General features: G+C 36.9%; 2 protein-coding genes across 4 annotated transcripts in view; one reads left to right on the top strand and one right to left on the bottom strand.

Annotated features, from left to right (window-relative positions):
• Window positions 1-2385, bottom strand: part of ATR (ATR serine/threonine kinase) — a 47245-nt gene extending 44860 nt beyond the window's left edge. The window contains exon 1 of the mRNA XM_072410132.1: window positions 2226-2385. Within this exon, the coding sequence (XP_072266233.1) occupies window positions 2226-2287 (62 nt within the window). The 5' untranslated portion in view covers window positions 2288-2385. The remainder of the gene's footprint in view (window positions 1-2225) is intronic.
• A 4468-nt stretch (window positions 2386-6853) lies between these two features.
• Window positions 6854-24561, top strand: part of PLS1 (plastin 1) — a 52042-nt gene continuing 34334 nt past the window's right edge. For 2 of the 3 annotated variants that reach the window (XM_072407919.1, XM_072407917.1), the window contains exons 1-2: window positions 19171-19269; window positions 24182-24297. In XM_072407919.1, the coding sequence (XP_072264020.1) occupies window positions 24228-24297 (70 nt within the window). In that variant the 5' untranslated portion in view covers window positions 19171-19269; window positions 24182-24227. Of the gene's footprint in view, window positions 6976-19170; window positions 19270-24181; window positions 24298-24561 lie in introns of those variants that run through there. The other variant, XM_072407918.1, reaches the window with a different exon arrangement.

Raw genomic sequence — 24561 nt, 5'->3', positions numbered from 1 at the left:
AGTTTCTGCTCCAAACATTCACACACCTTAAGCTCCAACAGAAGATTTACAGGCCTCCCTTATAAAGTGTGCTTTGGGATAATAATCGATGTAGGACTGGTATCTTTCGTAGTAAGGTTGGCACAGAACAAATGGCAACTAAAACTGGAAGTAAAATCCCCATTAAAATTAAAATGTAAGCTGAAAAATAAATATGCCTGAACAGTAAAAGTTTTTTATTACAGAAAATACATCCTTTGTATGTTCTGCTAGTAGAGTTCCACCATCTTGTGTGCTCTGTGCATGCATAGCAAGGGAGCTCACAGACATCACATAGATGGAAGGTGGAAAAGTTCCACTTTGAGAAGTGTTAGGGATGTGGTTATAGAGAAAGTAGTTTGAGGAAAATCATAGGGTAAAGGATCATTTTCTGCACCAAAAACGACTGACGATGTAACATATAGTATTAATTCCTATTTACCAACACATGCTTCTATTTTCAGCCCCCAGGATGTATAGCCACCCCCAGCTCCTGGTGATCCATCAGTATTCACCCCAGAAATATTTTTAAGCTGGGAGGGAAGAAACAGTGGGTGGGTGGTGGCTGCTGTAACATAACCCAACTTTTCAGTACCCATCCAAAAACAGCCGGGTGGTACAGGAAAATGCCGGGCGGTGCGCCCCCCTAAAAGTGGCTGGGGAGAACACGGTCCATGCAAGGAAGATAATGTGTGAGGTGTGCAATAGTGGGATGCTGGAGATCATTAGACAGCACTTCATCAGACCACTAGATACATCTCATGAAATCATGTTTCGCAGATAGCGTTTCATGTTTCGCAGATAGCGTTTTCACGAGATCACTAAATGCCGCATCATTAGACTGGTAGATACAACTTCAGGGGATCACCAGATACCTATTCATTAGACACAATCTCATGAGACCTATAGAGTAAATTAGACTGCTAGATACAGCTTTATGAGATCACCGCATACCTATCCATTAGGCACAATCTCATGAGACTCCTAAAGAGTAAATTAGACTGCTAGATACAGCTTGATGTGATCACTGAGAGTAGAGCTTCATGAGACATACCAGCAGTTTTCCTGTACTGAATGCAGATGGTAGAGATTGTCCTATGGTGCCATGTATTATCACACATCATTCAGTTGTGGATTTATTATACATTGTGTTAATTATCATTCAAGTAACCGGTGTTACTGGGTCATGTTTATATTTTACTTCTGATATTTCCTCTGGTTTATTACACTGCAAGGTTTAAAAACACACAGTAAGAATTTTGCATGACTTTTCTGATGGCGGCAGAGAATATGGACATGAAGCTTCCAGATACAGAAGTGTACGAGTGCAATGTATGATTGTCTGAGGATACAGGAAACCATTACTGGCTGTAAGGCTGAAGAATAAAGAAAACTAACTTAAGAAAAGTATGGATGTTTTTGAGGAAAGCCCCCGCTCTGCCCTAATGTAATCCCCGGCTGGCATGACATGAAGAAACCGGCTCTGGTATCAGGACCATGGTAATACACAGAACACTGCTTTGTGCTGAATATAAAATAACGTCTCCATTCTCCTTACCTCACTATTGTAATATCCTCAGCTTAGAGCTTCATGTATTGGTGATATAAATTTTCCAGCTGAATTACACACAGGGCAGCAAAGTCCCATGGACTCCCACTGATCAGTGCACGTGGCACCGGTATACAAGACGCAGCACATTACATTGGAGTGTATTGGACCTGTGTAAAAAGTATGGCTCGGCTATTTCCATTTAAACAACGATTGTAAGGTTTGAGAACAAAGCCTGTTGGATCTGTCAGGTCTATGGATCTGCTGTTTCCATTGATCATTGCTTCTAACAATTCGGAAGTCATTGCTGCATGAAAGCAGGAGGGGCGTCCGACCTCTGCAGAGAGCCCACTGCTTCCATAGTCCTTCCCCTACGGCATGCTAGCTGAGGACAAAGTGTTCTATTGTGATTTTTTACAGAGAGTGGAATTGGATTATATTGGATAAACTTACCACAATATACAGCTGTCCCACAAAGCACAGCAATGCCCCCCATGTACCTTTAATAATGAAATGACATTTCACACGTCTCTGTCCAGCTGCTGTGCTACTACAAGTCTCAGCAAGCTTCTCCAGCCTATTCTGCACCACAGCAGCTGGACAGACCCATAAGTTTGCCTCTCAGTCTGCCATGCTTCCCGGTAGTAAGGACATTTACCCAGCCAGTTCTCGGAGGGCCGGGATCATAGAGGCCATCTCCAAACCGGGATCCGCCGCCATGGTCACCACTGACAGTTCGCGGCTTCCAGTCCGAATAAACGTGAGCAGAACGTGGGGACAGCCAGCTACGGCGGCCGCCTGACACCAAATCTCCTCAGCCACCGCGAGAGCGCCTTCCGCGGATTCTGAAGCGGTAGGTCATGTGATTACGTTACGTCATGGCCCTAACAACTACCGGTAGTTACACTGAATGGGTGCGGGCTGCTGGTACACATTCTGTCACCTCATCTTTTATATATTACACTGGTATCTAAGGTGTAAGAGGAATAAATAAATATTGCTGGTCCTTATATGTGATAGCTTCATTATTTTCATTCTCTTGTCCTTGGGTGACAACACTCACTCACCACACTGTATATGAGGCAGCAGTGCTGTCACCCTGGTCTGCTCTCCTGCTGTGTACAACACTTCCTCCCTCCCTTCCCCCTCCTCATAGGGAAAGGGTTGTAAAGTTCATAGAAGATAGTGGGAAATCTGTTTTATAATACACATCAATGCGCAGGGATTTCAGGCAGAATCATCTGGTATTTGCTAAAAAATTGCAGCCACCACAACTAAGATGCAATATATAAATTTTTGTTCTTGTGTTTTTATATGATTTAGGGAAAGAGACAGAGTAGTGAGAGTAATCTTATGATACTGGCTGCATAAAGACAATACATTACATTAAAAAGGAAGTAAACTGAAAAATCCCCAAAACAAAAAAAAAAAATCCACTGACCTTCAATCCCGCAGAGCAGTCGATCCATCTGGAGGTCTCTTCTATCGGGTCCCACATTGTCCCGGCATCTGAGTCCGAGCCGGCGCGCTAAGCACCGCCATTTTTCCCTCTTCTTCATACGTCACCCGGCCCAGGTGCAAGATCAAATGAGGTAGGTTGGAAAAAACTTACCGATCTCACTGCACATGCACATCAGAAAAAACTCAGGCATGCGCGGAAGGAGCACCCAAAAGCCTACCCTTTGTCTTTGTAGTTGTCTACCCTTTTATGTAATCTGAAATTTCTGAGTTTAGGTTTTTTAGTTTTTAGGTTTATTTAAATGTATGTTATTCATGATTCCGTATCCCAAAATCAATGTCTTCGTGGTTAGCACTTTGGCCTTGCAGCGCTGGGTCCCAGGTTCAATCTCAGCCAGCACACTATCTGCATGGAGTTTGCAGATTCTCTGCGTGGGGTTGCAGAGTCTGCGTGGGTTTCCTCTGGGTACTCTGGTTTCCTCCCACATCCCAAAAACATGCAGTTAGGTTAATTGGCTTCCCCCCAAAAATTGACCATAGACTACATCAAGGGTCGGCAAACTCCGGCCTTTAGGCCAGATACGGCCTAGCCGGTAGTTGGTTCCAACCGAACACCCCCTGGCCGATCCGTCCTAATGCCGGCCGGCAACCTTTTCAGTTATTCTGCCACCCTTCCCCCCAACCTTGTTTTTCTTTTCTGCAGTTAAAGGAGGACAGCTTTCTTAATAACTAGCTCACTGTGAGATTGGATAATAAATGAGCAGCAACACACTGAAGTGATTAACCTAAACCAGCATGAGTGTCTGATAGTGCTGCCCTTACTGTCTCAGCCTGGATCATCCTGTCCAGAAACCTATAGGAGACCAATATACAAACCAAGACAGTATTTTAAAATGCATTTAAACATTGCTTGATCCAAAAGTGAGGTAATAAATTAAATTTGTTTTATGCTATTGAGCGTTAAGTGGAACTTAGGTTCCACTTAAAAAATTTGCAACTGGGCAGGGCTTTATCCTAGAAAGGGACAGGTAATGTCTCTTCTGCAATAAGATATATTTACCTGCTTGATCACACTCTTCTGTCAAAACTGCCCTTTGTTTGCAGATGCCGGGAGTGAATGAACTCCCGTGCAGGAGTTATGTTATTACAGCCCAGCCAATCAAGATGGTGGAAGATTGGAACAAGCAAGGGAAAAAGGAAGAAGATGGCCTGCAAGGGATAGTGACAGGTGAGTATTTAAAACATTGTGATCAGGCAGGTAAGGTTATTTTATTGCAGAAGGGACATCGCCCTTCACATAAAGGACCTTCCTGGTCCCAATTTTTGAAGAAAGGGTTCAGTTCTGCCTTAATTTGTAAACAATTTCTAAAATACCCTTAAACCTTTTTAGAAGAGAGTCTAATCCTTTACTCTATCTGATATAATGTAAATCACCTATGATTGATTAAATTAATATTTATTATCATCTTTATTGTTTTTATTTATTTATTTCCTGTAATGCACTAATAAAATGAAATCACAATACATACTTACCAATGTTTTTGAAAAATACAGAACAAGGTTCAAACTGAACCTGAAATACTGTGGATTTTAACATTGGCTGAGCATGAATATAAAAAAACACATTTATGATTGAATCCAAAACAATAAAAGCAATTACAGTATATTGCTAATCCATACTCTACAAACTCTACTCTTAACATCTAAATATTAAAAAATGAGAATAGAGTCCTTTTAGTCTAATAACGGACTCATTAGACCTAATTTATCAAAGCTCTACAAGACTAGAGATGATAGACTATCACGGAACAACCTGGGTGATCCAATAAACCTAAAATCAAGTTTGCTAATATTTGGCAAATGTTTTCAATACTGGACCAGATTAATTTTTATGCTTGCTTAATTTCCTAGGTTCATCCATGATAATCTATGGCCTCCAGTGATAGAGAGCTTTAATAAATCAGACCCAGTCAGTCCGAAAGAAGCAGTTGTGAAATCTCCCAAAATATTTATTATAATAACCTTATTTTTTATGACAAAGATTTCAAGACTGGAAAGGTATATAACAGTAGTATGTATTAAAGCAGTAAATCTGTCATTCCCTGGTTTAAAATCTTCCAGGTCTATGTGTTTCAATGACAGTAATTAATTCTCTACCAGGAATATTTTAGTGAATGTCAGATTCCCTGCTTTTTAAACAGGCCCCTTAATATTTATCTGGTTTAATAAACAGAGATAAATCTATCATCAGTTATGGCATCCAGCTTTTGATATTCACTTTAATACACTTGAATTCACTTTACATTTGAAGAATTCAACCATTTACTAAAACAGTATATATACCTCATGTAGTTTTCATGTTAGAATTTCTGTCTTAAAATGCAGCCAGCAAGTGTCCCCATACAAAACAATTTAATAGGTATTTTGGTCCCCCTGGCCACTCCTCACAATCCTGGTTACAGTAAGCAGTATTGCTGGGGGATAAGAAGTACTTCTGCACTGGGTCCTGATCAAAGTACTTTTACAAACTTAAACACATGAGGGAGGGAGCTCACAAAGTTTACAGTACCATATTCAAGATCTGTCTGCTTAACTCAAAAGTCAGCCGGAGGCTTTAACCATGAGTTTTCTTAACTATTTATTACCATTGGATTTACAGATCGGGAGTTCCTCAATAATTCCTAGTACAAATAGTGGGGTAAATCTCCCTAGGGTGGACACAAACAATAAAAACGTGGCTTATGGTCTAACCTTTACCCATTCTATCCAAAACTGATAAAATATGTTTTCCTTTACATATGCTTTATTTTTAAATCCGCAGCCTCAACTAAAATAATGTCACCTTCCAATGAATCATGATCATTTATTTCTTAGTATAGAGTAACAGTACCCTATGATTTGATCCTGGTGGCTGTCTTATGTTTTTACTTTATCATATAATAGAGACTTCCAGTGTCCATGCCACTTCACATTGCACAGGAATATTACATTATTGTCATGATTTGTTGGAATCCCCCTCTGACAAGTGATGTGTAGCTGTTGCTTGGTATATGCAGGTAAACAAGAAACAAAGAAGCTTCAGAGGGTCAATGTTTATATGCAACAAAGTATCAAAAAAGGTAAAAAAAAAATTATTTGATTAAAAAAACACAGAAAGTTTACATTAAAGATGTAGTAGGTGCCTAATAATTTTTGAAGAAGGCTGCTAGGCATTCCTTTCAATTATTTGATCACATACCACAACCTTGGTGCAATAACAAAAAAGAACAATACTTTCTGTGAAGAGGCACCTAATGTTTAGGGTATCACCATGGGTTTATCAGGCATGCACTCACAAGAATAAAAACATATTTAGCAGTAACTTCTTCCTCTCAGGATGGCATAGGTGTTTAATAATTTTTAGAAGGGCGGTACCATCCCTTATGTCTTCATTCCTTATAAACAACTCCACCCTTGCTTTCCTTAGCAATCAATTTTTTACATATTCTTAGATGTTATTGTAATAATAATGTCAGTGTTATTAATTATGTATTAGTTGCATGCAGTGTGTAAATACATGCACATGCATTGTAAATGATCTGATTTGACATATTAATGGTCATTGAGTGTACATAACCAGTTTCTTTTGATTGCATTCTAAACAGCTGAGCCTGAGGTGTGCAGCCCTTCCACAGCGTCTACACATTGCCATGGCAGCTAGGACATTTAAAGAACGTCAGTGCAACCTGATCCTTGGTAACTGCCAATCAAGGGAAACAGTGCTTGACTAATCCCTCCTACCTGGTCCATTCCTCTAACCTGACTGGCTGATGGGAATACCCTTCTGGCAGCAGGTAGCTTGCTGAATGCAGGTAGTGTAGAAATAGATACAGGAGTCTGAGAGGCTGCATATCTAATGTAACATCATCACTGCTAAGCTTTACCCCATGAAGAATATCCAAGAGATAAAGGTCAGTGTGCTAAACTTTCTGTATGTTTTAGACACAGGTGTTTGCCAAGCTGGATACAAAACAATAGGTAATGTCATCTATTTCTGTATAGAGAGTTGTCATCAAGCAGTACTATAAGATTGGGGAAGTAGATAACACACACAACTACAAAGAAACCCTTTAGGCAGCAGACAGACGCACAATTTATGTGCACATTTACAGTGCTTACATATAAATGTCACATTAAGACAACAGTACTGCTGCAGAAATGATGCAAGGATTGGGCAATGCACTCCCTTTAACTGCTATATTGTTTGACAGATTTTCTGCTACAAGTACTTGTCTTATTCACTTGAAATAGTACTCATCAAAAATGTGATTGTCTCTCAGCTCAAAGTTAGGCTCAGGTCAAATACTTTTTTTTTCTGGAAATGTTTCAGACTGTATATATTATATGTATTCCAATTACATTGGGGTTGATTTACTAAAGGCTGTTTACTTCAAGTGAACAAAGTGCATTATGGCTGTGCAAGGAACTATTCACTTAGTGAATGTGGTTTAAAAACAATTAATGTGAAACAAATATATGATTTTTGCTTGCACATGATTGAATGGTCAAATGCAAAGCTTCACCTCATTCACAAAGTGAATTATAACATGCACAGTGGTATTCACTTTGGTAAGTGAACACACCTAATCTCTTTCGGTAAATTTAGCCTTTTAAAGGGAATTTCTTCATGCCCATACATAGGGCCCCTGTTTAGTTCCAGCAAAATTAGCTAAGAAGAATAAAAGATAAAAGTGGGCAGTATGCCCTACAATCCCAACTGGAATCAGGAATACTTCTGTGCAAGCTGTGTGTTTGTTTTTTCCTTCTAATCTTTCATACTTTTTATCCCCAAGTGCAAGTTTCAATACCCAGCCCCACTCCCAAGATTATTATTTTTATTATTATTATTATTATTTCTTATTAATAATTAACAGTATTTATATAGCACCAACATATTACTCAGCGCTGTACATTAAATAGGGGTTGCAAATGATAGACGAATATAGAAAGTGCCACAGGAGGAGAGGACCCTGCCCCGAAGAGCTTACAATCTCGGAGATATAAGATCTTCACTGTGTGGTTTTGCTCAGTGTATCACTGCCTTTGTATAAAAAGCCACGCGATATCCAACTAATACTGGCACATTCACTCTCTGGTTGGGTGGAGATGCAATGTGTATGGTACCAGTCATAGGGATAATTAGAGGATGCAGCACACACTAGGAGCTGGATACAGCAAAACTAAACTTTGCAGTACAGCAAGAATCCGGAGAGTTCTGCTTCTAGAACCTGCGTTTTCCATCTTCCTCTTGTTCTCCCATATGTATCACCAATCAGATTCATATTTAAAGGATGAATTTGACACTGATTGGTGGTTGTAACTGCTGAACAAGTTTCTAAGTGCTGACACATAGGTAATTCATTCTTTCTATTTGAGAAAGATAACGAAGAGTAAAAGCACACAAGGGTTTAGTTTAGAAACACCTCTTCTGTATTACAAGTATGAAAGCAAGGGGTAACTAATTACATCAAGTTGTGTTAAGAGGACTGATGAACTACAGCAATGCCTAAATGAAAAACTAAAACAGTGACATGTGGACGACATGTATTTAATACTTGAGTTTACTAAACTGACCGGTAATTTTTCTGATTTCTTGTCAATTTCCTCAAAACTGGTGTTTTAGTATGTAAGACACAGCCAAAATCCTGTGGAAAAGTCTTATTACGTAATAACTCTTAGGACAAATCTTCTTCTCTGGTATTCCCGGGTCTGGCCCCTAAATCTAGTTTAACCTGCTGAAATCTGTTTAATGCTATTATTATTGTGTATTTATATATTTCTGACAAATTACGCAGTGATTGACAATATCACACAACAGGGATAATTACAGATATCCCAGGGGCAGTTCTGGACATTTCTCAATCTAAACATTTTATTAAACTTAAAATAAATGCTTTATCTACCATATTTGAGAAATAATCAGATATATTAATAACATAAAATGGTTCACCTAATAGGCCTGATTTAATAAAGCTCTTCAAGACCAGAGAGAATACACTTTCATCAGTGAAGCTGGGTGATCCAAAAAATCTAGAATGGATCTGGCTCAGGATTGAAAACAACAAATAGCAAATGACTTTGGGAAATCCATTCCAGGTTTGCTGGATCACCCAGCTTTACTGATGAAAATGTATCCTCTACAGCCTTAGAGAGCTTTAATAAATCATGCGTAAAAAAAGAAAACATAAAAAATTCATTTTCGAAACTTACTTGATTTCAGCATGGCTAGTCCCATTCTGTACACAATAGTGAATACACTACAGATTTACTGGATAAATATTTGTATAATGCAGAAAAGTTTTGGAAATATGTGAGTTTCCCTTATCAAGGCATACAAGTTTACAAAGATATAGAAAAAATGGCTGCTGGGGTGGCAGATGAGCTAGATTAGCTTGCGATTGCAATATGTTTTTGTTACACTCTTCTCAGCACATTTGCTTTCCTGGGGTGACAATGCTCCATCACTATACTGTATCAATGGAGGAGCAGTGTTGTCATCTTAGGCTGCTCTATAGTTGAAAAGGGTTGTGTAGTTCACAGAACAAAGCTGAGAAAACTATAACATTGCTTGAGATTTCAGTTCAGCACACATGATGGACACTGGATTTATGTCAGGATAAACAGGTCTTTTATCTCTCCCTACCAATAGGAAAACAAATGCAACCACATCATCCATGGAGTGTTAAAGCAGGACTAAACCCTGTCATACTCACCTGTCCTCAGTTTATCCCAGGGCATCACCATCTTCTTCCTTCTTCTTGTCCTTTGTGTGACTTTGGCCATCTTGATTTGCCGGGCCATTATGACATGATTCCCTCCTCATTCATCAGTCCCGGCAAGAGCAAGGAAAGCCAGAATTGCCAGGTATCCTGACAATCAATGATTTTGACAGCTTGAGTGCACAGTCAGGCACCTAAGAATGCTTGTTGAGGACATCGCTTGTCTTTTTCTGCAATAAAACCCAGACTGATCGCAGATTTTTAAAGTAGAACTTTAGTTCTGCTTTAAGGTAAAATATTGAACATCTTTGTTTTTGGGTTTACATATACCTTAAAATTCTGTAAACCTTGAATCTGTTTTATCAAATGGTTTTTCCATCTTTTCATTATTAAACACAGTATCCAGAATGATCATTTGAATATAATCAGGTACCCCATGTGTGTTTATTTCCAACTAATGCAAAATGTTGTGTAAATCATTGGCTGCTCCATGGTTTTATCCCAAACACTGGTAGTGCTGTTGTATTATTATATAATAATAACTCGTTCATGATGAACCACCTACACACTCTGGTATATTTTGGAAACCTTACCTGGTACACTGGTAAAACCCCATCACTCATCATCATCAGAAAAATGTAAAAAAAAAAAACCTTTTTGAATCCCTATAAATGATCTGCTGTTAGTAAACCTGACATTTGTGAAATTTCACACATCCTCAGACTTATCCTGGCTAACAGTAATCATTAATTTCCTATTCCAAGAATCATAGTCTTTGAAAGCTGAAAGTCCACAATGTTTGCTATTGCCCTGTAAATTGTTCAGAAGAAGAGTGTTTAGAAAGAAAAAAAATCATAGTCCAAGGTTGTTTTCTCCCTCAAAGCAAGTGGTTTAGGTGAGCTCTGAGACTGACTTAGAAAGATAAGGTTCTTTTTCAGTTTCAGGTTCTCTACTTCCCAGATCCAAGGTTGGTAGTTTTTCAATTCCAAAATCTAATTAATCTAAAAGGACATCCATTTACACAATACCTGCTCGCATCTCCCTCAACTAATACAAAATGAATTGTTTTATGCGGAATTCTTATGACAACATCAGTTTGTGTTTTTCTGATAAGATATGGGTTGAATGATGTGGTAGTATTGAGTTCTCATATTATTGTTCTTTATTCAGAAGGCTCCCTTGATTATGTACAACAACAATCTGATAAATCTAGAACTTGCCAGAAGGAAGGTTAAAGGGAGACCTGTTTACTAAAATAGTGTCATGTACTGTTTTATCCAGTATCTTAAAAATGCTCATATGTGATAACAGACACAAAATTATACAACATTAATATCTCACGATTCTTATTGTAAATTGTGTACATACCTGAATTTGAGGAAGTATCAGCAGAGTTCAACCTGAGAGAGGAAAAAGTTGTTATTAGTCATTGTTGTTAACCCTTTCTATCTAGGAGCTTTTGTTAAATATTATTATTTATTACACATGTTGAATGCATATTGGAGACCTAAAGATCACTTGAAAACTCCTAAACTTTATACGATTTCTAAAAGTATAGGTCCTGTAGAATTGAATGGTGATAGTTGAAATTTTTAACATCATATGGAAAATTGACTATACAGGACAAATGTAAAGCCTCTATAGCTCACTGATTTCAAATTTTCAAGAAGTGCATGGTGATACCCAATGGGCCTGAATTATTAAAGATCTCCAAGGCTGAGGTGGATACACTTTCATCAGTAAAGCTGGATGATCCAGCAAACCTGGAATGGATCTGGTCTAGGATTCAAAACATTTGCTAGATTAAATGACATTGAAGAAATCCATTCTAGGTTTTCTGGATCACCCAGCTTCACTGATGAAAGTGTATCCTCTCCAGCCTTGGGGAGTTTAAGAAATCAGGCCCAATATTTGTGGCACAATCATTGATTTCATATTCACATGCCTTGTTGGTGTGCAAATTTATATAGCAGTGGAGATAGGGACTACAATTTTGTTTTTATTTATTCTATTCGACTTTTGTTTTACTAAACAGTATTACTATCGCAAGGCCTCTAATAGCCCCATGCTTTAGTATTGTGGAGCGACAGGTTCTCGGTAAAAAGACATCAAGGGTCTAATAAATCCCTCTGCACTCTCCTCTAACATATGTATGTGATCCATCTTCCAGACTTGAGACTCACCTCCAAAGGCAAATTATTGTGGTCTCAGGCTCCTTGGTGTATTTGGAGACCTGGGAAATGATGGAGGAGGGGTTATTAAGGAGGGAGGGGGGGTATAACTTGTGCTGCCCATAGTAGTGATCAGACACCTTTACAGCTGTTGGCTTGTTTTAATTCCTCAATTCCAATGACACGTGGAACACATTATTGGCAGTGAGGTGATTGCGTCAATACAGACAATGCATTATTTTTGGTTTTGGATAAAGCTATTGGAGGTAAAGCTTCTTTCAGGTAGTTGGGCAACAGCTTAAATACCCCCTGGCATCACAACAAAAACAACACAACAATTGCACATATAAGACCACAATAAATGATTAAATAGTGGGGGGATGAAAATGTATCTACCTTAAAACTGCTATAGAAAAAATGTAAAAGATATCAGAAAAGCAGCTGGCAATAAAAAAAATGATATTAACTCATCTGTTCACCTAATGAATGGAATATATTATTCATTGTAGTGACGTCATCATTGTAGTAGTCACATATACATTATTGGTCGTCACTACTTGTCAGTTTTATGCATAATTTGACCTCTCTCTTTATATATATATATATATATATATATATATAGAGAGAGAGAGAGAGAGAGAGAGAGAGAACAAATCTGAAGTACATAAGGAGAAAGAACAAAAAGAAAAACAAAAAATGAATTCATATACTTTTATACAGTATACGTTTTATTGTTTTTTTTATTGCAATCTGCTGCACATCACTAACTGTAATTACTTTACTTTAAACTGCATGAGACAAATATCGTAATGGTTGTCAAATGGCTCACTTTGAGTTAGCATTCCTTTGCATTCTTAAACCTTTACATTTGCTATTCAAACAATCTATTTTTTTCCAATAGCCCAAAGACTTAGTAAAACAGTGTATATAGTTTAAAATAACTTTTACCACACCTTTATTGCTGATATCATGCCTCACCAAAGCCCAGAGTGTTTGTTAAGGTAAAGAGGCCTCCTTTGGCAAACGGAAATGTAGTCTTTTTTTAAATAGATGCTGTTTTTATACTGGTATGACGACACATATACAGACCTGTGTTGTGGGCAAGGCTGTTCGATATGATGGATGTCATATTTTAATGACAGGGTGTTGGATGAATGTACATTAGGCATAGTTCAGTGAAATACACACAAAAGCACTGTACTGTACTGATATATAAATATGCTGTTTGATGCACAGATTCTGGGCCTGATTTATTAAAGCTCCCCAAGGCTGGAAAGGATACACTTTCATCAGTGAAGCTGGGTGATCCAGCAAACCCGGAATGGATCTGGTGTAGGAGACAAATAAAATATGACATAAGGAATCCATTGCAGGTTTTTTTATGGAGCTAGCAAAAGTTTTGAATCCTGGACCAGATCCATTCAAGAATCACCTTGCTTTACTGATGAAATGCATCCTTTCCAGCCTTGAATAGCTTTAATAAATTGGGCTCAAAGAATCCAGAGTAACACAGACAACATTGACATTTTTACATTTTGAATTCCCATTAACCTATAATCATTTGTTTCAATAATTTGTAATTTTAAATTGTAAACATGACATTATTGTTATCAGTAAATTGCTTGTGCCAACATAATCTCACACTAGAAATTTAGAAACACTTCTATCCTCCAGTGCTTTAGTCTAGACAATAAGTCTAGATAATAAGACAAAGATTGGCAAAGATTATTGTGCAACCGGAAAATAAATCCTTAATAAAAGTCCATCCTTTCTCCCCATGCTTCCCACTTTTTGAGCCTACCTATTAGTCAGTCATACGGTTAAATTTACATAAGCATTTGTCCAAACTATGCCCTCTAAAATATTTAAGTATTTTAAAGAAGCAGTAAAAGCACTTTAAACAAACCCTCATTTACCTGTTAATGCAGGCATCTTGGAGACATTTACAACAGAGGCACAGAAATCTTTAATTTTTATTTTCTTACTAGTTTCTGTTACATTAGAAGGCTAGTCTGCCAGCCTATTTCCAACTGTTTCCACAGGACTACAATGTAATCCTGGAGTTATAGGACCTGATTTAATAAAGCTCTCCAAGACTGGAGAAGACACATTTTCATTGGTGAAACTGGGTGATCCAGCAAACCTGCTCTGTCTACATGGAATCTATTACCAAGGTCTGCACTGTCATTGAGGGTCTATTACTAAGGTCTACACAGGAAAGGGTCTGTCATAAAGGTGACTGTCATTAAGGTCTTCACTGAGGGTTCGATACCAAGGTCTGCATTGGGGATCTCTTACTAGGTGGTCTATCATTGAGGTCTGCACTGCTGCTGGTCTGTTTAAGCGGAACTAAACTAAAAAATTACACTTACCTTTTTTCCCCCAGATTCCTCGATGGCACTGGTCCTTCCCACTATCTGTTCCAGCACCATCCTGGAATTCCTTTTGGCGCCGCCATCTTCTGTTTTCTCGTCTGTCTTTTCTTGGCTTCTTGCTACGTCACCCGATCTTGCACTACGCAGATGTGAGATCGGGTGATGTAGCTGCTGTGAAAGGGAAAAAAAGAGAGCCCCACTGTGCATGCGTGAGATCAGCATCGCTTACCCCTTGGTGGAAAAATTCCCTTTCAGAAAGATCAGCCATAGCCTTCCGAGATGCGTGAAGTGGCACTGCGATCAAAACTTGAAGGGGCGGTGCTGCACCCTTTTTGCACTTATCAAAAAAAAAATGATTTTTTTAGAAGGGTCGTCTACCTTTCTATGTAAAGTAAAAATGTTGCGTTTAGGCACGCTTTAATGACACTGTCCGTCAAGCACCTCAGCAAATGTATACAGTGGATGTTGTACGTAGATTAGGATCCCATGTAGCTGTACCCCTTTAAACTGCTTCCAATATACAGCACTATTTAACCTTTTCCACTTTTTCCAATCCCATAGCTATTTCTCTCTTTTTTTTAAAAAAAAAAAAGTCCAACATTGACATGAATGTAGCAATTATGTCTGAAACACATCTTCTTAGTCTCTGTTTTTGTCTTTGAGGGTTTCTTTATTCTTTATTTTACATTACAAGCAGCTGGAGAGATTAGAGATGGCTTCTCTAAAACTCTTTTACTCCTTGCTAAGAATGTGTAAATGATTGTCCGTAAGCATAAGTTTGATGGGTAGAAAGGATTGGGAAAATTCACTTTTATGAGAAATGCTTAGCTGTGCATATTAATTTCTGCTTCTATATCTCGGGACTCTCAAGAAAATTATTGTAATGTTAGGTTCTCATGTTTTGTCTAGTTTTGTGACATGATTACTTTAAATTTACTATGTAGTATCTGTGCCCAATTGAAAAACAACCTTTAGAAAACAAGTGTGCAGTTTTGAATATTTTAACATGCTTAGTCTGCTAATTGCCACAATAATTGTAATTTGTGTGATGAAGATTCACAACTACAAGGCTATTCCCAATATCATATGCAATAAATAGCATTGCTGAGATAAGATTACACTGGTTTCGGTCTATAAGTTTCACAAGAATAATTGTATCATATATAGAATATACAACTAGGCAAAACAGGATTATATTGAAAATATAGCCCCCCAAATTTCCCAAATCCTCTTTCTTGATTTGTAAATTTTACTTTATTCTCTGTCCAACATTTATTTGTTTTATGATTGATCTGTACTCATGGTGGCTTCATGAGGAGTACGGATGCAGATATGGAAATTAATGGAGCAAACAGTGTGCATGTGTAGGATGTTGTTAGGAGTATTTTCTCAAAAGGTTTGTGGTACTGGGCAGGCAGTTGAGTATGTTTTATTGAAGAAGGAAAAATGCCTGTCCCTTTCTGCTATAAAACCCTGCTTTTATTGTTTAATATATCAGACAAATGATGGTCAAAGATCAGGACTCAGTATGCTGTTATCATTTGAAATAAGAAGTAAGGTTAAAGTACTCATTGAGAATTGGTTTATTTCTGTATGCAGCATGCATTATCCTGTAATGCTGACTGTTCACAAATATCTACTAAATGCACTCAATAAACTGATGAATTCTTGTTTCTGGACATTGTAGGAAGAAAGTTTACTTTAAACGCTAAACAGTCAGATTTTGTACTCAGATTTTGTACTTGGCAGATTACATTTAAACCGCGGTCTATTGTAGTAGGAGTATTTTCCACTTTTCAACCAGCCCCTGCATTATACATGTAGTGATGTGAGGACCAGTTGGGGAAACCACAGTACACAACAGGGAACTGGGCATCTAACGTAAAACCTTTGTTGGATGTTACAGATTCTTCAGAAAGCAAAGTCTGCCCTTAGTGCCTGGAGAGATCACTTTAACCAAACATTGTTACCTCTTTCCTTCTTTCCCAATGTTTTTACTTGGGAATGTAAATGCACATAGGGTATTTGTACTTTTATTTGGTCACACCCACATGTGCTCATTGCTGAATTCTTGTTCCAGGCATCTATGTAGGTGAGATAATTAGATTCATTGTATTTATAATTCTTGACAGTACAGCTCACATATAGATAGATATATGAGTCACTGCTGATAATTATCCAATTTTAGCAACTTCTACAGCTGGAATTGACCAAACAAATGTAATTGTTTCTCTGTTATGGATAATGCTACATGTTCCTGGCACAACAGTATAGAACATTCAATTTTACCAAATATTTTTCAAGGTTTTATCCAAGTTTGCATTCTTGATAACTTTTAGATACTTTGGTTGGCCCAAAAGATACACACTTATCCCACGTATCTTCCCAACATTTTAAAACTGATCTCCAGAAAAAAAACTTGCAACAAATTTTACCATACAGGCTGCCTTCAGTAAACTAAAGAGAAGCAAGAAGACCAGACCCCCTGCAAAAGGAAAAAGAGAAGCAGCCATTGGTCTTGATTATGAGAAGCTCCTGCACAAAGACAAAGTTTCACACTGAATGACTGCACATATCTTTGAGAAATACACAGCACAGAAATACACATTACACAGCACAGAAATATTTAGACAATATTTCCTTATCCTGGAATTCAGCAATGAAAGTAACATGGCCTCAATAGATACTATAACTTTTCATAGTGTCTGTATAATGAGGCAAATTACTTCAGTCTACAAAATTATCTGGGTTCTTCTCTCCCTACATCTATATTTGTACTTTCCTATTCTTCCCTTCAAAAGCATCATTATTACCCGTTTATCTGACATATCTACTAGTGACAACTAGGAAGTGGAAGAAACTTTTTTCTTTACTGCTCTTGACTTTTTTACAGTTCAGAGTAGTTCATTGGCTTTATTACACACATAGACATCTTGACCAAATATGAATATGTTCTGTTCCACATGTTTTATCCGTATTCCTTCTTTTTGAGAAAGCTGTCAGCGTAAGGGTAGAAAAGATAGGTATAGGTATAAGAAGATGAAATATCCATGTTAATAGGGACACATTTCTAATTACCCCCTAAAAACTCATCTCTTTATAGTACCTTAGGATGATTTGGTCCGTGCAGTTTTCAGTTCCTGATGCAGGTGGGCAGCTGTTTTCTCAGGACAATGGTCAGGAGATTTGTAAAGTGAACCTAAACCCAAAAAGGGAACTTTACATAGATTGTTAGCAGGCAGCAGCACTTATTGTTATCTGTTTTATACAGTCATTTTCCTTTCCTTTATGACTAACACTAAAAACTTTTACCTGGGCTCCTGCTCATGTGGCTCATTGCTGACTAAGATGCATGCTGAAAGAATCACATTAACACAAGTTGGAGGCAGCTCCACCTGGTCTCTGTATCTTTATACTTCTGAAACTGATGAAGCTGGCTTTTTTTATTTATTTTTTTTATTATAAACCTTAAATAAAAAAGATGACCACATAACAAACATGGTGTGCTTGATTCAGGACAGTTTATGTAAGAGGGTGAAATATAGTATTACATAGTAGTAACAAAAGAGCCTTAGATAAACAGGCATAATGGGATTTAGGTCACAATTATTGGCTTCTGATTAAGTAAATTAAATTGATCATTGCGGTAGGCCACACGGATATATTCACTCACAGAAAGGGACAGTATATAAATAATGTGCTTTACTGCTCCTATTTTTAATATTATTAACTAATTTTACTCCATGTTTAAGTAGTATGAATATATATATATATATATATATATATATATATATATATATATATTATGAGCTATGAGCTGTATATTTCAGATATTTCAGTGCAACCACTGCAAGCAGAAAGATGGTTAGAAAAGTACGAACAGGGTTGCAAAATTTGCAGGGTCTAAAGGATTACCAATGCTGTTTGAAGCAGGTCAGCTACAAGTCAATGCACCTGTCAAATTGTAAATGATTTTAGAAACCTCACAAAGTACCAGGCTCTTAGACATAAACATTTTGTCACATGTTCATATGTAATAGCAATTTACACTAATACTAATACTATATATTTATAATACTATATTATTACTATATCTCTATAATCATTTTTTCAAAACAAAGACATTATTAATATTCATATAAAAACTTTTACATATAGTATATATCTAAAATAAATAAACCATTTACATGATTGGGCCACATCAGTGTCTTCTCATCAGACTACAACGTTACTTAAACTCTAATTCAGCATGCATTGTTTTTCTTTTAATTTGTATTATGAAAAAAAGATGAAAACCCCCCCCCCCCCCCCTTTAAAAAAATAAAAAAATGCAGCTGTCTCCCAAGCATCTCAATGATTATGCCTAGGTACAAAAGCTATATGTTTCAGTACATGTATCTCTACATTTCAGAATTACCTAGATAATATCATAACACTATAATATATTAAGTATATAATTACTACTCCTGTAATTCCAATTTAATAACTGTAAACTAGTATTTAGAAGGTTTTGTACTGACTTATTTACATCTACTGTCTGTTGTCCAAACCAAGTACATGATGTCTGGTTTTAGTAATAATGCATTACTAACGAGGCAATACAAAAAACTATGCAATGATTTCCTGAATTTGTTTTATAGGCAGCATAATTAATTGCATTCATTATCATGACACTGTCTAAGATTTGGCAGCACCGCTGTTCCTTTCAATTTCATATTTCCATGAGGACACCATACAGCCTGCTGATCAGCAGACCACACCTATACAGTGCTCAGGTTATCCTGCAGATCAAAGTTCACATGTCATATAATTATTACATTGCTCTTGGTCAAGTCTTCCTCCCAAGTTCAAGCTAGAGGATAGGTCTTTATTCTACAGAACGGTGCAAGACGTAAATGTGCAATTTCATTTATTCTTTTGAAAGCCAGCAATTATTTCAGGTATGTTTCTAATGTGTTCATATATTGTTTCTGGTATGCTTACTTCTGTATTGTTTTATTTATTTTCTTTTTGTTTGTATGCTTTCTGTTGTGAAATGGTATAAACGTGTACTGCAATTATACGGCTCATTGACTCATGTTCTGTATAGGAAAAACAGTGATCACTTTAATATATTAGATGGTGTTTTTACACCTAATGTTGGCAAATGTTCAACTTTGCTATGACTAATATCACTAATACTAATAAGTTTTTTTTTTTTACCAAGGCAGAGCGATGTACAAAGTTACATACAAGAAAATGTTATTTTCACAGATCTAATTGTATTAAATTCAACTATGAGTTAAATCTAGTGGTCCGTGAGGTCCGAAAGGCTGGCGACCCACCGCTCTATAGCATATAACTGTAATAGAACAGTCAACTGTCATATTTATTAAGGTCCAAGGTCTATCTCTAGACCTATCCTCGTTCATGTCAGTAACATTGCACAGCATTTTTTGGGCATAAATAGATCCTGTGGTAGATAGCTAGATTTCTTAACACCAATGAATGGTGAGTGATAATTTATTATTGTGTCAACAATTTAAGGCATGTAAGCACTGAGGGCTGGAGCAGTTATTGCACCCCTAGAAGAGTGAGATAATAAAAATGTTATGCGATCCCCCAAAGAGACAGTGGGTGTAGTATTTTCTCTTTCTTAAACACTACTTGATTTCTTACACTGCATTTAAATTTCTTAGTTTATTGTGGGTTTCTGTGTTGTTCATTTACTGTAAAGTTATAAGGATGATTTTAATACTTTGTAAAAAACTATGCATGAAAAAAAGTGCTTTATAAAGCTTGCACCTAAGCTATCGCCTACACTTTTTTTCCTGACTGCAACCAAAGGTTGACTGAATATAATACTTTACTGATTGATTAGTTTATGAGGCTGTCTTCATGAGTAGGCATGGGAAGGCAAACTACATATTTTACCACCAGTTGCTGCAGAATCCATGCCGTTTTGGAAGCCATTTATGGGCTCAAAATTGTCACTAACCCCACTTGTTATAATATTAGTGATCTACTCTAATTTCTTACTATGTTGCTTGCAATAACTGATAGGAAGAAAATAAGTTACCCATATTATGTGTATACTATCCTTAAATGTAAGCCAGAATTTGGCCTGATGTGTAGTGGTCAAATCTTCACTAGACCAAGCACCGTTGTGCCGTTACTGAAAAGTAGAATTGTTCCGTTTGTTGATGATGTTTATTGCTTAAGAGCATTTTTTTTCCTGGCACAGGAGGTTTCTCAAATCATTCTATATGTGTACTCCCTATCTGTGTTAGGTTGGCAATGTAGCAGATGGTGATGGGCCTTTTTAACCTGTAAATTTAACAGGTATTTATGAAAACATTTTAATTCATGAGTGCATTTCAAAACAAAGTGCACTTTTGCTTTTTGTCCCTTACCTCTTCATAGATATATATTCGCCTTAATCTGACTGCCTTCTATTGTTTGTTTACATTGAGAGCTGCAATTCTGCACTGTCCCAGCTGTGCATTACAACCTCTTAGACTTCTATCTAAGAAAGACTTCTATGGAAACATCTCTATTCGTCTCTGGCCTGGGAACACAGCCTCATAAAATTCCATAGAAGAATATTGTACAGTGAAGATTTGCACTGTTGAATATATACAAACAGCAGAACTGTTGATGTTAAAGCAAGCTAAATATGAATCTAGAAAAAACAAGCTGCCCTCCCTAAACAGAAACCAAACATATTAGGGTCATCAATGACAGTCTCCTTATTGCTGCTTTAAATGCCCTAAACTTTACTCTAGGAGAATTGATAACTCTATCCAAAACAAAGGAAAACTAATCAGCATGAATTCCACTTCATAGCAGACAAGTTATTAGGTGTAAATAATTGTAAAATATGATGACTTGGAATTTACACATTTGGTGACCAAGAGAGTTGCAATTCTGTCTAGTTTTCAATTGCCAAGGGTTTGAGAAATCATGCTTGAAATTCAGCAAAACAAAACTTATTAATGGCAAATGCCACTGAAGTACCTGGGAAAGGAGGGAATACCTGCTAATAAAATCTTGTCATATTTAATACTAATTGCAAGCTATTGTAAAACAAAGGCATTTGAAGCTGGGTGGCTATTGTGGAATTGATGTTTGTTTCTGTAACAATTTTTTTGGTTTATTGCCAAGCCCCCACTACCTCACATCCTTGTGTGCAAAGACACGCTGTGAAACATTTAATTTAAAACCTGTATTACTGCGAGTCAAAACCAAATGAAGATTCTCTTACCAAGTGGACTCGCACAAGTGTTGATGGTCAGGTTTCAATTTAAGCTCACCGGCTTCCATGCTGAATGTTCATCTTCAGTCAGCCTGTTTTCACAACCTGTGATTTCCAACATTCATTCTGGCTCCTGATCATTGGTTTTGGTGTCTGATCCTGCTTGGCTTTCAGCCTTTGGGTCCTGACTTTGGCTTTCAATCCTGACTTCAGCTTCCGACTCTACCCTGGCTCTCAGTCCCTGGATTTATTCTAGATGATGCTTTAGTTATTGCTACTCTGCTAATGTTTGCAACTTCCACTTACCTTGCTTGTCTTCAACCTGTTAGCAATGCAAGATCCTGACCCTCAGCAACTCTAGTTCCTATTTAGTCTTCGAGTGTAGGGGCAGACTGGAGACACAGGCTATAGGCAGGAATTTTACTACAAAACAAAGAATCTACACTACATAAAGTATTATATAATGGGCCTTGAACTTATTTTGTTAAATGCAAACACTACAGATGTTCTGTAAACAAAATGCATGTTCAAGAACAGATAGTCAGCAACAAGAAAGTGCTGTGCTTTGGGCACAAAAACCTTAAATAGTCCTTATTGACACAAAATAAAAGCAAAAACACCAAAAGTAAATCATAATCCTAATAATATCCACCCCCCCAAAAAAAAAGCTTGCAGCAAAAAAAGTTTTCTATGGACAGTAACTAAACAAAAAAAACTATATTAATGAAAAACACACAAACTAAAAAGCAGCAAAGGAGGTGGTTGCCCTAATTTTGTCTGTGTAGTTTGTAGGGGATACACTTTATCAGCGAAGCTGGGTGACCCAGCAAACCCGAAATGGATTTCTTCAAAGTCATTTTCTAGCAAATGTTTTGAATTCTGGACCAAATCCATTTCAGGTTTGCTGGATCACCCAGATTCACTGATGAAAATGTATTCTCTCCAGCCTTGGGGAGCTTTAATAAATCAGGCCTATAGGCTCTACAAAGCATGTAAGCCATGCAGTGCATTATGGATATAAATTTACCAGGACCATAAAATCTGAACTTGAAGGATCTGTCACAAACCAACAATAATAGTAAATCTGAACCTTTTCCCTGGTGACATTGTGACTTGGACTTGTGGCTTTATGGAAAGGAATTATTTAATGCTTCTTATCAATACATTGCTGACTGCATACATTCTTGAAGCTCACTAAATCTACTGTATTTATAATATGCACTTCCATTTTATTACACCTTTAATGTAATTATCTGAGAAGCTTTTCAATGTAATTGCATAACATAAAGCTTATTTAAATCTATTTAACACTTTTACACCTTGTAACCTTTCTGTAGGAAATATTTTATATGTAATACCTTATGCTGGTTTTATTACATGAAACTTTGTTTCACATTTATTTATGGATCTATAGATTGTTCTTATATTTAGTATAGATGACATGATCACTGTATAATATGCCAGGTTATGGATGGTGGGAAGAACTATCAGGGTGCTTTAAAACATTACAGCACCTTGCCTTAGTTGTGCTTTCAAGGACCTGATTCACGCAGTGGACTTACTCCAACCATCTAAATGTCCCAATGAGTGGATTGTTTTTTTACATTTTACATTTACAAAACTATGACATTGGCAGTACATACCCAGTTAAGCAAAATAGACAGCTTGTGATAAGGTGGTATGAAACTAAAAGCCTTAAGCATTGCAAAAAAACAGCAGCATGACTTAAAAAAAAGAAAAAACAAAAGTTAATCACATTTTTTAGCACTAATGCAGTAACAAAAAAACACCCAGCTATTTGGTATTAATATTACAGAACTCTGCTGTACAAGAACCACAAGAGGCTGAAATCCAAATTCTAATACTTACACAACCTATGTGTTACTCAATTAATTTTGAAGCTCCCTGGAGATAACCTTAATAAAAAAAGAGCATTGTGCACCAGATTTCCAGCATTGAGGGGATTTAGGACACACAGTAGTATACTTATCCTTGCATAAATATTTATGTCAGATAGTGGCAGGACGAACACATAAATTATAACATGTAATAATAAACGATTTCTAACTGGTAACTGGAATTGTTTAGCTAACAGCAAGATTAGGAAATTTAATAATTGTTTTCAGTGTCCCAATGAGGAACACCACAAATAGTATGAAATGCTGAGCCGCTAAATATACACACAAGAAGCTAAATATACACACAAGAAGACACAATAGAAAATGCATTATATATATTAGTGCACATATCTATAACATACATATTTATGTGCAATTTTTGTCAAAATACGTGTGATATTATAGAAGGATATGAATAGGTTAATGTACAGTTTGTTTTTTGCTACTAATTTAGACAGCATTGTGCTCAAATACATTGGACAATTCCTGCATTTACCATACACAATGAGGGCACTTGGACTAAAAACAGATACCACCACCTATTCACCATGTCATGGCCAGTCAAAAGTATTGGCAATGGTTGTGAGGTAATGCTAGGTAAGCAAGACTGTATGATTTTATATATTAATGATTGGCCTGTATTCTGAATAAAAGGTAGACATAAAACAGTGCTGATGTTACGTTTTATTATTTACAATTACTCTATTCTTTTACCCCTAGGTTGCAGGTAAAGCCTCTTGAATTCCTACCCTGACGGATCCTAGAAATGGCTAACAACACAATTACTGTAACTCGGGAAGAGTTAGAAGAACTCAGAGAAGCATTTGACAAAATTGGTAAGTCTGAATTATATTTTAAGTCTAAAGCATATTTTGACCAAAAAGCCAATTGTGGATTGCTTAAGGGTTGGGAACTCCAACTGACCAAGGTCAGATTTGTAACTTGATAATGCCTACCAGGTTCTACTGGGGGGAGGATGATAGTTTTTTTACAATACCGTTAAGTTTAAAAGAAATATAACTATTTTTTGGGGTAGGGAGAAAACATTCTCTTTGGGAGTCATAAGTATGTACAACCAATGTTCTCATTTAGATTTGGAT

This window comes from Pyxicephalus adspersus, chromosome 4 (assembly GCF_032062135.1).
Source record: "Pyxicephalus adspersus chromosome 4, UCB_Pads_2.0, whole genome shotgun sequence".
Taxonomy (NCBI): Eukaryota; Metazoa; Chordata; class Amphibia; order Anura; family Pyxicephalidae; genus Pyxicephalus; species Pyxicephalus adspersus.
The sequence above is the reverse complement of the archived record's forward strand: the minus strand, read 5'-3'. Positions and strand labels throughout refer to the sequence as shown.